The sequence below is a fragment of the Diabrotica virgifera genome, chromosome 1 (genome assembly GCF_917563875.1).
Source record: "Diabrotica virgifera virgifera chromosome 1, PGI_DIABVI_V3a".
NCBI lineage: Eukaryota > Metazoa > Arthropoda > Insecta > Coleoptera > Chrysomelidae > Diabrotica > Diabrotica virgifera.
In genome coordinates this window covers 285,598,896-285,615,414 of record NC_065443.1, presented here as the reverse complement: position 1 = coordinate 285,615,414, position 16,519 = coordinate 285,598,896, and the positions used below count along the sequence as shown (strand labels likewise).

The following is a 16,519-nucleotide window of genomic DNA, read 5'->3' as shown; positions in this document are numbered from 1 at the left end:
AACATTGATAAATAAACAAATGTGAATTTTTAAACTTGGAAAAGCTATCTCGGCAAAAAATGGATCTAGATTTTTTCTTTTGTAAGTGTGTCAAAAAATACCAGGAACACGAATATCGAACAAAATTTAAACATTTTTAATCCCGGTGATGTTCTTAAAAACCAAGTTTTAAACAAATTACACCGATTTTCAAACACCATTTAAAGGGGTGTTTGATTTTCATTTGTCAATACATTTATCGAAAACATACATTAAAGCAAAAAACAATGAGACCTTAAAAACTTGTATATTCTATCGGCAACAACGGCGTTTTTGCAATTGAGAAAATGGTAATTTTTTAAAAACAAATTAAATCTCTCATAAACTACTCAATATTTATCAACCAACTCTTTTGTCAATTTATAGTGATATCATAGCGCAACTTTTTCTGCAAAACAAAATATTTTATAGTGCTTATTTATATTGCAAACAATATTTTTTTGGAAATTTGTTTTTCAATTTTGATTTAAAATTATTTAAAGAAATTACAGATCAAATTTAATTTAGTAAGTTTCATATTAAAGACCGTTTCTTCATATTTGCAGAATAAAATTTCAAGATCCTCAATAAAAACAAGAATTGCCGCAGCAGTTAAAAAAGTAAATTTTCTGCAAAAATTGCCAATTTTTAATTATTTAAACATTGATCCCCTCATATGAATCATATACTTTCTTGAAAATATCTTCTGTCTTGAGCTAAATTTTAATAAAAAATTTATTCCAACCTGTACGGAATTACATTTTGATTTTATTTTATTTTATCGCTGTACTTAAACTGCCGTCAAACGGTCGTGCACTATAATGCCGTTAACAGCTATCACTTCATGATGCGTTTGACGGCATTTTCTTCGGATCCCGTTCGCTTGGAGGCTGGCCATCTTAGTATGTATCAATTTCTGATAAAATAATTTATTAATATTAGAAGATTTTCTCATAAACGAAAAAGAAAACAAAGTGAAGTATAAAAACGTATTTTAAATGATATATACATAACTAAATTGGTCTTTATTTTTTGTAAAACCTGTTGTAAACCAAGAAAAAAAAATTAATTATAGAAATTTAATCCTTCCTTTGGAATGGAACCCTGGATTTATTTGGAAATGTTTTGGGGTTCCTTTTCTTTTTCTTTGGTAGTCCTATTGCTGTCAGGCCTTGTCCTTTTGGGCGTCCTCGTTTCTTTACTGCCACTGGCATTTTAATTGTCAACAAAGCAACATTGTTCACTTGAAGAGTTTGGTGAGTAATAGGAAGTTGATTTTCTGGACTTGACTCTTGTATATTCCCCTCTACGTTATCTACTCTACTTATCTCTTGACGAACCACCTCACCACACAGCTTATTTTCACTTTCAAAAACAACTTCATCAGTACTTTCAATAATAACTTGCGTGTCATTTTCAAAAACAACTTCATCATTACTGTCAATAATAATTTGCGTGTCATTTTCGTCTGTAACATCTATTGGGACCGTGCAAGTTCGGAAAAGCGACACCTGGTTTCTTTGCTCTGCACTTTTATTCGCACTTTTAATTATATTGGCCAATCATATCGTCCTGGTTACTGGATAATTGTCAAGGCCATAGTCCAAAAAAAATAATAAGAAGAAAAATAAGATTTAGGTTATGTTATTAAAACATAAACAATTGTATGTAGTAAATAAAATTAGTTATTAAAATGCAGTACTGCAAGCAAAATAAAATTAATTAAATTTACCTTTATATAATAATTGCATATCATATCAGTATTGTGAAGCAATACATAATTTTTCTTCTTAAATGACAATAGGTATGAAATGTACGTCAATTTGACAATTTCAATTGACAATATGAATTATTTAAGAAAGTTGCAATATTTCTCCGCTATTCGCGCACGATCGTTTCGCGTATCCCTTCCGAGTACTTGCACACCGCGAATAGGTGTAAGTAGAACAGCAGTATCATTGGCTCACAGTGTTTTGAGATTTTTTAATAGATTAAACCTTTGCTCAAATAACATGCCCGTACGTTGTGCAATACTACGCCCAATAATGACACTTACCTAAGTCATTCAAGTTTTCCAAATTCAAACTTATTATTCCCACAATAATAATTAACAATTAGGTACAAATATAACGCGTGTAACTATATATTGAGACGGGCACTATAATAAAATAAGATAAGAGAATCGTCAACTGGTGCATTAACTCACCACGTGTATATATGCTGAACTGCAAGTGAAAGCGAACGGCAGCCGAACAAAATGCCGTCAAACGCATCATACGAATGACTTCATAGCTGTTAAGGGTTACAAGGGTAACAAACAAAAAACAAACATTCTGTGAAAACAAATAAAAACTACTTTTGTATGTAAATGTACCAATGTAACAAATAAAGAACGAAAAATAATTTGTCAGTAAAAATATTTACAAAAAAGACATGAACACAAAACACAACATTTTGGAAAAAATTAAAATATTTTAAATATTTATGTAATTTGATCAAAATGACCGCCTAACACATTTTACGCATGTCTAAAAACGGTCATTGAATGAGTTACTTACACTACGGAGCATTTGTAAATTAAGGCCGTCCGCACATGGAGCGACGCTCGAAGCACTCGGCTCGATTCAAACCGCGTAGATCTCTCCCTGCCACTCAAGTTCCTTCGTTGTGGCATTGGGCTCCGTACACGAGGCGTTTAGAATTGCAAAATCTCCTCGTTTTGTATGACTCTCGTTCCGTGCGATCTGAAGCGAACGATAAAGTTCGAGTGAGATGCACTTTTAGACCGTCCGCATATGGGGCGACGCTCGAACTACTCGACTAGATTCCAGTCACGTAGGTCTCTCCCCGCCAGTAAAGTTCCTTCGTTGTGGCATTGAGCTCCGTACACGGAGCGTTTAGGATTGCAAATCTCCTCGTCTTGTACGGCTCTCGTCGCATACGATCCGTAGTGCACGAGAAAGTTCGAGTGAGACGCACGTTTTTAGTCATAATAGGTAGTTTATTTTATTTGTTTCCTTCGTTTTTTGTTGTTTTTTGGGCTGAACGAAATTTTACTTTTATTTAAAAATCGGTGCATGTTATGTTCGTTGATTGTAATACTATTATTAGCTTTGTGGAAGTATATAGGGTGAGGCAGATAAAGGGCCTATTAGAAATATCTCGAGAACTAAAGGTAAGAGAATCATGAAAATTGGAATGCAAAAGTTTTGAGGTATGAACTATTTAATGAAAATATTTTGGTCTCTTTGCTACTTCCGGTTATACCGGAAGTTGATTATAATTTCGTTTTTTTAAATGGAACACCCTGTATATTCTTACATTTTCGGATTATGCTCGATGTCTTCTTTCTTAAAATATGAGGTTTTATAATATTATACAGGGTAGTTTAAAAGATAATTACGGTTTTTTATAAATTTGGTACCAAATTTCACACCCTGCAGAATTGTACTGATTTGATATCAAAAACTCCATATTATATTCAAGTGATTTTTAATATAGTCTATTATTATTAAAAATTAATAATATAGCGAAATCTTTAATTTTAGTATACAGGATTGGTCGAAACTCGGAATTAGTATTACCTGAGTTTTCTTAAATAGAACATCCTGTATTTTAGTATTGTAATGAAATGATATTTTATAATGCTTTTTTATTTCTTAAGCATTCCCTATACCTAACTGCTTTAATTTATAAGTTATTCGTAGTTCTTTAAGCCAAACATTAATTGCAACAAAAATTACGTGAAATTTTATTAAGTTTGCCGTGAAAATATTCAATCATAAATAATTTTTTGAAAATAAATACATGTTCATCTAGAATAATCCTTAATTTATTAATATTGGATGAGATACCAAAATGCCTACGTTGTTAAGATTGTTGGTGCATAAAATATCAATAAAAACAAACGATATTATAGTTGGCTATGGCTTTGACACTAAACTTGATTAAACATTAGACATTATATATTATTTTTATAGCTCCAGTTGCTTTGTTACCAGGACTAATATAAATTTTTGTAACGGGGAACTGATTAGTAAAGTTTTTGTTCTCGGAGGGTATAACAAAAATGTACTACTAGACAATAAGAAGTTATCATCTGCAACTCCCTGATAGACGACAGCCAAGAAGAGAAACTTTTCAAAGTTTACTAGAATAGTCTCGACGTACTAGACACTTAGATTACGAGAATGTTCATATTAATATGCAGATTCTCAGTGACACTAACATTTAATTCATTTTAATCATTTACAATAGTGTTTGTTCGATCAGATTTCTCGTAATCTAAATGTCCAGTTCGTTGAAACCGCTTTAGTAAATTCTGAAAAGTTTTTTGATTTTGGTTGTCACCTATCATGGAACTGCTGATGATAAATTTAAATAGTAGCACATTTTTATTTTTTATACTCTCTTAGAAGACAAAAACATATGAATCAGTTCCTCGTTAGAAAAATTCATATTAGTACCTAATGGTAGCAAAGCAACTGGAACTTCAAAAAGAGTATAATGTTTAAGCAAAGCAAATGTTTAAGCATATTTAGTGTCAAAGTCATAGCCAACTAGATATAATATTGTATGTTTTTATTAAAATTAAACACACCAACAATCTTAACTACATAGGTATTTTGATATATCAACCAGTATTAATAAATTAAGGGTCAGTCGAAGTTAATATGTGTTTATTTTCGAAAAATTATTTATGATTGAATATATTCACGGCACACCTAATAAAATTTCACGTAATTTTTGTTGCAATTAATGTTTGGCTTAAAGAACTACGAATAACTTACAAATTAAAGCAGTCAGGTATAGGGAATGCTTAAGAAATAAAAAAGTACTATAAAATATCATTTCATTACAATACTAAAATACAGGGTGTTATATTTAAGAAAACTCAGATAATACTCATTCCGAGTTTCGACCAACCCTGTATACTAAAATTAAACATTTTGCTATAACATTAATTTTTAATAATAATAGACTATATTAGAAATCACTTGAAAATAAATAGAGTTTTTGATATCAAATCAGTACAATTCTACAGGGTGTGAAGTTTGCTACAAAATTTATAAAAAACCGTAATTATCTTTTAAACTACCCTGTATAATATTACAAAAGCTCATATTTTAAGAAAGAAGACGTCAAACAGAATCCAAAAATGTAAAAATATACAGGGTGTCCCATTAAAAAAAACGAAGTTACAATCAACTTCCGGTATAACCGGAAGTAGCAAAGAGACCAAAATATTTTCATTAAATAAGGTAATTGTACCATATTCCGGCCTATTAAGACTTTTCTACCTTTGAGACAAAATTCTAATTGTTAAAATAAGTATATTTGTATGTCGTATAATTTTAACTCAAAAATAGAACTTTTATATTTTGAGTGCGGTATTTTTTTATATAGAGTAACCTACATTTCATATCAAATTTAATATTTTTAATTACCACTCCAATGTCTTTAATTACGTGCTATAATTTCGAGGACTAGAGTAATTCCGTTCTAGTTGGTACCTATTTCCGGCCTACGGTTAGGTGGTCAAATAAACTTGTGTACTAGGAATAATAGCACTAGAAAATACAAGTAAAAGACGTAATAATAAGAAAATGGGATATACCTTGTTAGTTGAAATTAGTCACAAGGATGTTACTGAAATAAGTTTAAAAAATATTACTTACAAAATGTAATTAAGTATTAAGTACACACAAAAAAAAATTAAAATTAAACAGTTTGGAAATCCACAATAGAAACTAATTATCGGCATCATTAAAGTCCGGAACAGAAAATATACCCCTTTTGTTGACTGGTATAGGACATTTTATTTTCTTCAAGACATCCTCAGAGTTGTAAATTAGTATATCGTCCTTATCAGGCCAGCGCCAATTGGTTCCACTATATGTCATTGTTTTGACCTCGTATTGTTTTGGATTTTTGTTTATAACTGCCTTTACAATTCCTGGAAACCTTTCACCTTCGTATGAAATCACTACGTAATCTCCTATCTGGATTGCCTTAGGAAGAGGTTGGAGTGTGTGATTTTTTGTTTCGCGGTTATCATCTTTATTTTCTTGATCGGATAAATTCTTTTCTCCTACTTCTTGTTCTTTTTTTCTTTTTCCATTATTGGACAGTTTCTTTTGTTTTGCGCTTTTAGTTTTCTTTTTATTTTCATTTATTAGTCGGTTTTCTTTCTCCATCTTCCTCAATGCTGCTTTTTCCAGTTTACTTTTCTTTTCTTGTTCTACACGTCTTTGGTACTATATGTATTCTGAACACGTCGCTACTGCTGGAGTTATTTTTCTCTTGACCGTTTTTTTATTTTGGCTAGTAGAGGCAGTTTCTGGCCAATAGAATGCATTTTTAAACGGTGTAGAAAATTCTGACTTAGAATCATTTTGTGTCCTAATTGTTTGTTGATAGGACTGAACTGCTATAGTTTCACTTTTTTCTGGTGGGAAATGTCTTTCGCTTGTAATATTTTCAGGTATTACTCCTTCTTCCATGTCGCAGTTATTCTTACTAAGTGTGGTTTTAGTTTTTTCTGGTGTGAAATGTCTTTCACTTGTAATATTTTCAGGTATGACTCCTTCCTCCATGTCGCAGTTATTCTTACTAAGTGTGGTTTTAGTTTTTTCTGGTGTGAAATGTCTTTCGCTTGTAATATTTTCAGGCATTACTCGTTCTTCCATGTCGCAGTTATTCTTACTAAGTATGGTTTTAGTTTTCTCTGGTGTAAAATGTCTTTCGCTTGTAATATTTTCAGGTATTACTCCTTCTTCTATGTCGCAGTTATTCTTACTAAGTGTGGTTTTAGTTTTTTCTGGTGTGAAATGTCTTTCGCTGGTAATATTTTCAGGTATTATTCCTTCTTCCATGTCGCAGTTATTCTTACTAAGTGTAATTTCAGTTTTTTGTGGTGTTGAATGGGTACGTCTTGTAAGATCTTCAGGTATTAGTAGGTTATCAGATAGTGTCACCGATTGTTGTTGTGAGTCTGGTGTTGAATCAATATTTGTTGTTAAATTATTAACCTGGGAAGAATATTCCAAAAAGCCATCCTTTTGTACGTCAAACTGTATAAAATTCTCATCGTTGACGGCAGACCAATCCACATTAATGTCAGACAGGTTATCCACAAAGTTTGCTTCCAGCGTTGAGTTGCCCAAATCAAAATTATTATCGTTTGTATTTTCACTTGTCGTTACACTGCTGTTGACTGTTTTCCAAAAAAGATACAAATTTGTATCCTTTACATCTCCTATCCAATCCCCATTGCATTTTTTAAATTCACGTATTTTCTCACTACCTGCCCACTCCTCTAAGTATTTGACTATTTGGTGCGAATTCTCGGTGGTTGAAGTTCCTGGGGAGGATTGTATCGGGAAGTTGATAGATGGAGTGTTGACATTAGTAGTGCTATTAGAACTCGAAGATTTTATGAGCTTGCTATAATTTACGGCATCCGGATTGAAAGGAAATAATCCACAAGCACGAAATCCATGTTGTATAGTTTCAGGTTTTAAAGAAACTAAAATGCAGTCTTCTAACAGTGGACCAAATTCGCAACGTTTTAAACGTCGACCATTATTTTGCATTCGCCAGTCATGGACTTTTTTCCTCCACGCATTTTTGAGGCTGTGAAAAACTGCCACATCCATGGGTTGCAATATATGTGTAGAGTTAGGCAACAAGGCAATCAAAACAATGTCATTGTCTCTACAAAATTCACTTAGAGGTAGCGACAGGTGGGAAGAGTGTCCATCCATGAATAGTATAACTGGTCTTTTAATATTTTGTTTCAATAAGTATGGATAAAAAACATTTGTGACGTATTCATAGAATGTTTGGCACGTCATCCAGCCACTATCCGATCTACCTAGTGCCCATGTGGAGGGATATTTTGATAATATATTTTGTGGAATCCTCTTGTACGGAAACAAAACGAAAATGGGCATTAATTTACCATCAGCAGAAGAGCCCAGGGAAAGAGTCAAACATTCCTTTTCATCATTTCCAGACATGGAATACACGGTCCGAGTACCTTTTCGTACTAAAACACCTTGACCTTTGGGACATAGAAAAAATGCTGACTCATCGCAGTTAAAAATTCTGGAAGGGTCTTCGAGAATTTCGACCAAATTATTATCTTCCAAGTAACTGTAAATTTTTTGAAACCAAGCTCTGATCTTCTCTTCATTGGCACCAACCCTCGCTGTGGTAAGGGTTTGAGAGACTCTTTTTAAAAATCCCTCATACCAATGTCTGCCTGGTAAACCATTTTTAAATTTGTGTGGACGATTTAGCTCTTTGACCAGTTTTGAGACTGAATATAATAACTGATCTTTAGTAACCGGAAAGCCAATGTCTGCTAAATGATGTACCCATTTTACTATAAGATTTTCTTCAGTTGTTGTTAGAATAGTTGGGGCTCCAGCAAATGATTGTTTTGTGTATTTTCTGTGTATCTTATCTAATAATGTCTGTTTAGGTATATTGTATAATTTCGAAGCTTTATACGCAGACATTGTTTTACTTTGGATAGATTCCAGGGCTTCGTTTAATAATTCCGGGGTGTACCTTTTTGATGGCATTTTATCTGAAAAAAATTACATATATAAGACTCAAGTAGGTATAGTAAGAATATAATCATACATACTGATTGATATAGTTTAGCTGCGTATAAATGTAATAATGGACAAAAGCTACATTGCCATTTCAAATTATGGTCTAAAGGACGTTTTTATGGTCATTTAATATTCTGTGAACCTATAACCGTGCTATTTAAATTAAATGTATTTATCTAATTTAATACAGTCCCAGTTAATTTAAAATAAAACCAATGAAATCAGTAATGTGTTTTGAAATGCCGTTTAAAAAAAACTAACAAAATTGATTAAGTACGTTTCTTAATTAAACCAAAACAAATACTCATAAAAAGATTACTATACAGCATAACTCTATTAAGGAATAGTTGGACAAATACCATTATAAAATTCAAATAACAACAAACAGACTGGTCAAATACTGGCACGTAAATATCTCAATCGAACCGTTACAGGTTTTAGTAGCACTAAAAAGTAATAATCTTACCCGTTGAAGTGATTATGAATAAAAAAATAATAATAATATTTAACCCTTCCCATCCGTAATTCCGTCCATAAGACGGAATAATGTACATGAGATATAAAATGCGAACATAATTGCGTGCGTCATTAAAAAGACATTTTTTCAAGAAAATATTAATTACACGTAACGAAATTAAAAGTAATAATATCAGTAAGAAGTAAGGCCCAGAAATAATTACTATTTCCTCAAATAAACAAATAAAAATGCCCACTGAAAAATCGAATTCATGGTATGACTTCGGTTAATTTTTGAGATATAACACAGTTTAGAATTCAAATAATAAGAAGGTGGTTGACAGAATATTAGTACGTAATTATCTCAAGCAAACTTTTAGGTTTCAATGTTCCACTATAAACAAAATGTTGACCAATTCGGTTAATAAATCGTTACAAACAAGTAATAACAGTTGAACCTTTTATTCCTTAATTCCGTCCGTAGAACGGAATAGCGTACATGACATACAGAATGAGAACATAATTGCGTGCGTCATTAAAATGTAATTTTTTAATAAAATATTAAAAATTATCTTACGAAAGAATTAAAACGAAATAAATAAATGCATATTGGTTATTGGAAATATAGATATTTCTTATAAAATCTTACCAACTTCTATTGAGAACTCTATGATGATTGGGATCACTCGTTAAACAAAAACAATAACACGTGGTGCTTATTCAACGATTCTGTGCATACTGGGTATTCATGACAAGTGAAGGTGCCAGCAGCCGCATGAAAAATGGCGGGAATTTTAATTACTGCTTTCAAAAGCATCATAGATTTGAATATAGTGTGTGAGTATTCCGCCTTTTCAAAATATATCTTATTTTACGACTTTAAATGTAATGGACCGCAATTGTGTACTAGGCCGTAATATCGTGCAGTTACCTTAGTTCATACCTTAAAACCCCCGTACTCCAATTTTCATGATTCTCTTAGCTTTAGTTCTCGAGATATTTCTAATAGGCCCTTTATCTTTCTCACCCTGTATAAATATATTGTTTGTAATGTAAAATTCTGAAAACATTGAACTTCTGTTTCTAGGTGTTTAATATAAAATTCGTTGGGGAAGTAGAAAAATACCCTCAATTGTATAATGCTTATTGTATACAAATTGTACTAAAAATATAACAATACCGTACTTTTTAGAGATCGAAATAGTCGTTTTGGTTAATATATAAAAATGCGTTCTTCCTGGTTGGAAGATGTGAGCAAACTGAATCGACAAGTGTGCGGAGAGCAATCGCTTGTGCCGCAGGGTTCGTACAAGACGAGCAAGACGCGCGAACTTAGAGACGTGTCTTCGATCGACACATGTGCGGACGGCCTTAGTCATTATTTTATTTGTTTGCTTCGTTTTTGTTGATTTTTGCAATAAATTAAATTTTAGTCTTTTTAAAGATGGGTGAATGTTATGTTCGTTGATTGTAGTACTATTAGCTTTGTGGAAATATATTGTTTGTAATGTAAAATTCTGAAAACATTGAACTTCTGTTTCTAGATGTTTATTATAAAATTCGTTGAGGAAGTAGAAAAATATCCTCAACTGTATAATGCAACTGTATAAAAATGTAATAATACCGTACTCTTCACAGATCGAAAAAGTCGTTTTAGTTACTATATAAAAAATGTGTTAATTTATAAAAACAGAATCGACTAGTGTGTGGAGGGCAATCGCTTGTAACGCAGGGTTCGTATAAGACGAGCAAGACGCGCGAACTTAGAGACGTGTCTTCGATCGACCCATGTGCGGACAGTCTAACACTTCGAAATAGACTGTTTATTCTATTTTTCATCTCATCTCTTGTTGTTGAAGGCATTTTACAACCTTTCATTCTATTCTAAAAGAAACCCCAAAAAATCAGTCCAGTTTATTAAATTCTAGTGATCTGGGTAGCCACGCTACTGGTTCATTGAAAAATGAATATATCTTGAAAACTAATAAATTTAGACATGGGAATGTTGTATACAATACGGTAATGGTACTTTTCAATAGTGACATAAAATACAGGGTATTCCATTTAAATTTTACTGAGGAAATAATGTACTTGAGTTTTAACTCACCCTGTACTAGATATAAAGTAAATTAGCAATATCAATCATTTTTAAAAATTTTGACAATAAATAAAAAATATGGCACCAATAAACCATTGCCGTTGTGCTTATTTTTATTTATACAGTGAGTTGAACTTTACGATTTTCATATAAAATTGGTTATAACTTTGTAAATACCCTGTATAACATACCCAACCTTTATATTTTTGTTATGAAGAAGGTAAGAGGATCTATTTGTTAGCATGAAAACTCGTTATCCTTTATTGAAGGGTGTAAAGTGTACACAATATTCCCCTCTTCAACTTGTTGTGGTCAATCACATCGAGATAAATCAGATCAAATTATCGCAGCATCTAAACAGCGTCTCAATCATCAACAAATCACAGCAACTTGTCATCACAACAAGTTGCTGTGACTTATCGCTGTGTCTGAACGACGCTTTATGTATGTTTGTATGTATATTAATTTTCTTAGTTATTATTATAAATTTAGTCTTTGTCCATATTTTTTACAAAAACTATTTGTTTTGTTTAGTAGTAGTTGGAGTTGCTTGGCAGAGCTTTCCATAATCACGGTGTCATCTGCATATCTTATGTTGTTAATTATTCTTCCGTTAATTATTATTCCTTCACTTTAAGATCGTAATGCTTCTTCAAAAAGATGGATTCTCCATATAAATTGCATAAGAGTTATTTATATATTAAATTTTTTTATATTATGTCAACTAAATATTTAGAAAGATAAAAAAGATCAAGGCAGGTTTTGTTTATATTTGATTCAGAGTTGGACCACCATCTCCAAATAGCTATTTCAGCATCCTTATGCCTCATCGGTGAAGCTCAGAATATTTAGACTCTAATTCATTTTATCGTTTTTAGATGGGTTTAAAAAAAATTGCATTCTTGCCATTCGGATACTTGATCGACTTGTGGCGATGGGATATCTTTGCAGGAAAAACTACTCCTGAAAACTACAACTGTAAGTGGTGGGAACTAAGGGAAAAATACCAAGGAATTGAACCTCCAGTTGATCGGTCTGAAGAAGATTTTGATCCAGCTGCAAAGTACCACGTAGTTGCAGACGTTTCGTATCTCAGGTAGGTACGATAAAAAATTGAAGGTCCATCATTATTGATTACTTTTTTTTTGAAATTGTGATTTTTTAACTTTTATTTATTTGCAGGTACTTCATAAGCTTCGTCATTCAGTTCCAGTTCCATAAAGCTGTGTGCGAAAAAGCAGGAGAATATGAGCCAAATAATCCTAAAAAACCTTTACATGAATGTGATATTTATCAGAATACTGATGCTGGTAACGCTCTTAAGTAAGTAAACACTACACAAGAAGAAACATGTTTTTTTTTCTTCTCCTCGTGGTTATAACTCTGCATCTGTACATCCTTTGCATAAAAATAGTTTTCAATTTTTAGGATTTGTTTTAATTTAATCTGTACTTCTGTTCTTCTTCTTTGAGTACCGTGCCCAAGGTTAAGGCATGGGTAGCTTCCATGACAATTGCCGATATTGTTCTCGTTCTTGTGCGGCATGTAACAATTCATCAACTGATATGACAGTGCATTGACGAAGGTTTCGGAGCCATGAATTTATCTTCCTACTAATTCTTCTTTTTCCTTCTATCTTTCCGTTGAGTATTAACTGCAATATCCAGTATCTGCTACCTTTCATTATATGCCCCAGATATTGTTTTCTCTTTTATATCGTCTTCGTCAAGTAACCTTCGCCTTCACCTATTCTGTTTAAGACTTTTATTCTGCAATGCATTGAACCCATATTTTGATCATTCCACGATATTACCACTTCTCGAAGGCTTCTAATTTGTTCATCATATGGACAAGCACCAACTCGCAACTTTTAATAACAAACATTTTCAAATCAAAATGTACACCGGCCAAATCGTAACTTTTATGCTACCTGACCCTCTCAACTCTAAACTTTCTACAGGTGAATTCGAAACCATTGATTAAATTTAATACCTCAGGTAGTTAGGTTAAAAGGTAAGAAATAAATTGAACAGTAACAGATTAAACCAGCACGGGGCCTATAGCAAATGTGAGCAAATTGTTCTTGGTTTGCTTAAAAGCATGTAATATGTATCTAAACTTACGTGCATAGAAATCGGCCCACTTAAAAATTTGGTCATTTTTGATGTCTCATATTTCCCAAACCTGTTGGCAGATTTAAGTGATTTTTCGAACTTATTATAGCCTGATTCTTTATCAATACCACTGTAATAATATTGTTGCTAAACAGGTAAATTTTAATTGTATACCGGGTGCATCAATCAATCCGTGTTTTTTTTCTCAAATTTCGCATCACCCTATGGAATATTCTAGCATTTATAAAATACTGAAATTAAAACCCAACTATAGTTTCAGATTTTCTTAAAATTCTGTTTTTGATTCATTCGTTTAAGTTGGACAATAAAAAAGTTTGGTACTTTAACAACTAGACATGTTCTTCATCAATACACGGTGTTTCTAAGTAAGTGCGACAAACTTTAAGGGGTAATTCTGCATGAAAAAATAATGACAGTTGGCTTTATAAACGTATGTCCGCAAATGTTTCGTTTCCGAGATACGGGATGTTGAATTTTTTCTTACAAACTGATGATTTATTTATTGCTTTAATACCAGTAGAGATATGCAAATGAAATTTGGTAGGTTTTAAGAGATTGTTATTGCGGATTTTTTGGCATAAAATTAAGAATTTTATATTCACCAATAGCGTGCATACGGGTAATATGATCGGTCATATTACACGTATGCGTATGCGCGCTCATGGTAAATATTAAATTCTTAATTGTATTTCAAAAAATGTGCAATAACTACTTCTTAAAACCCAACAAATTTCATTGGCCTATGTTAATCGGTTTTAAAGCGGTTAATCGGTTTTAATAAAATAAGTCACCAGTTTGTAAGAAAAGATTCAACATCCCGTACCTCGAAAACGAAACAGTTGCGGACATACGTTTATAAATCAAAACAGGAACTGGTGCATGTTTTCAAAGACTGATAGTGTGTTATTTACACACTATCAGTCTTTGAAAACATACACCAGTTCCCGTTTTGATTTATATAGAAATGTGTACAAGTCAAACAGTCTTTTTCTATACGTTTATAAAGTCAACTGTCATTATTTTTTCATACAGAATTACCTCTTAAAGTTTCTCGCACTTACTTAAAAACACCGTGTATTGATGAAGAACATGTCTAGTTGTTAAAGTACCTAAATTTTTTATTATCCAACATAAACGAATGACTTTAAAAACAGAATGTTAAGAAAACCTAAGGCTATAGTTGGGTTTTAATTTCAGTATTTCATAAATGCTAGAATATTCCACAGGGTGATGCGAATTTTGAGAAAAAATCAGTTTGATTGGTACACCCGGTATACAATGAAAATTTACCTGTTTAGCAACAATATTATTACAGTGGTATTGTAAGAATCAGGCTACAATATGTTCAAAAAATCACTTAAATCGGCCAATAGGTTTAGGAAATATGAGACATCAAAAATGACCAAATTTTTAAGTGGGCCGATTTCTATGCACGTAAGTTTATATAAAAATAACAAAAATTAAAATCTCTTAATAATTGAAGCAATATTATAGTGTTCCATTAATATTTGTTATAAATATTATTTCCATTAAGTATAGTTCTACTAGGTTTATAACCAATGTGTTTTACCTGTACAAAATTATAGTGCAGAGACTTTGACACTGACGCAAAAATCCGCAAATAAACTCACACAACGTTACACAACGAGCCATGGAACGTGCAATGCTGAACGTGAGCCTTCGAGACTACATACCAAACCAACAAATCAGACAAAGATCATTAGTTCAAGACGTCATCGAAAGAGCTACGACACTTAAGTGGAACTGGGCAGGGCATTTAGCTAGAACACAAGATGGACGGTGGACACGACGAATCATGGAATGGAGGCCCAGAAACTATAAAAGAAGTCGAGGGCCGAGGCCGAGGGTCCTACTAGATCGGTACCGACGACATAAAAAGAGTAAGGGGAAACTGGCTACAAGCGGCCCAGTATAGAGAACACTGGAAAGAACTGAGGGAAGCCTATTTCCAGCAGTGGACGCGATTGGCTCATTGACGAAGATGATTATAAATCTACAAGAGCTTGGTTTTTATCAAGTACCTAATTATTGGTTCAATATTTAGATATTAAGCAATGATAAATTCTTTGATAAATCAGTAGTAATTGCACAAGAGCTCTAAAATTATTGAATTTTCCTGAGTGACACTTTGACAGTTAAGGCGAGTGAAATTATGTCAAAGTGTCACGAGGGCAAAAATTCTATATTCTATATTAATTTTAGAGATCAAGTGCAATTTGTTGCGATTATTTCATGAATAAAACTGTTCAAAACCAAAATTTTATTGTAATTTATTTATGTAAGTACAAATTACTACAATTAAACACACAGTTGTTACAAATATTTGACGGTTGAAAGTCATCACTTTTATAATTTTTAAAACATTAATTGTCATTAATGTCACTGTTTTCTCATTATTGATAAATAGTTGCGTTGGAACATGGTCTTGTTTACTAACTGTACCTCTGTACTTGTAGAAAGATGCTTCAAATGGGTGCTTCTAAACCATGGCCGGATGCAATGGAAGCTTTGACAGGTCAAAGAACCATGGACGCTAGTGGACTTTTGGAATATTTTAAACCGCTTACCACATGGTTGAAGCAAGAGAATGCCAAAAATGGAGTTAAAGTTGGTTGGGAAAAGAGCAAAAGAGGTAGATATTATTTATTTCTATACAATATGATAGTACTAATATGCTTGTTTTAATTGCAGTATGCGTAAGGACTAGGCAGGAGTTAGTCTCAAAGGATAAACCCAAGGAATCCACAGAATAATTAGCTAAATTTCAGGAAAAGTGAAATTAATATGTATTATAAATGATATATTAAACGAATATTTTTATTTAAGTTTGATATAGATATTTTTTCCTTAAGGCAAAAAAAATCAATAACAGAAGTTATGCATTGGAAAAGGCAGTTACTATACACTCAAAAATCACCTGCAGACAGAGATGATAGAATTGTTAGGAATCAAAATAACTTCGTTTTGTCCACCACAACTTAACAAAAAGAACATAAAATCTACGAAAACATACACTGGATCTGACCTCAATAGCGATTAAAATCCAAAAAATATATTTTATACTAAAAAAATTTCTGAAAGTTAAAGTGAAAAAGTGATAAGCAAAATAGACATCTTACAACGGATTAAGATTAAAAGGAAAAATGAAATATTATCTAGGTTAAGAA

At 32.3% G+C, this 16,519-nt stretch overlaps 1 protein-coding gene across 1 annotated transcript in view; it reads left to right on the top strand.

Annotated features, from left to right (window-relative positions):
* Positions 1–16,177, top strand: part of LOC126893467 (angiotensin-converting enzyme-like) — a 245,854-nt gene extending 229,677 nt beyond the window's left edge. Inside the window, exons 29-32 of the mRNA XM_050663701.1 lie at positions 12,075–12,292; positions 12,379–12,519; positions 15,809–15,984; positions 16,044–16,177. Of these exons, the coding sequence (XP_050519658.1) occupies positions 12,075–12,292; positions 12,379–12,519; positions 15,809–15,984; positions 16,044–16,105 (597 nt within the window). The 3' untranslated portion in view covers positions 16,106–16,177. The remainder of the gene's footprint in view (positions 1–12,074; positions 12,293–12,378; positions 12,520–15,808; positions 15,985–16,043) is intronic.
* Positions 16,178–16,519: the final 342 nt, after the last annotated feature.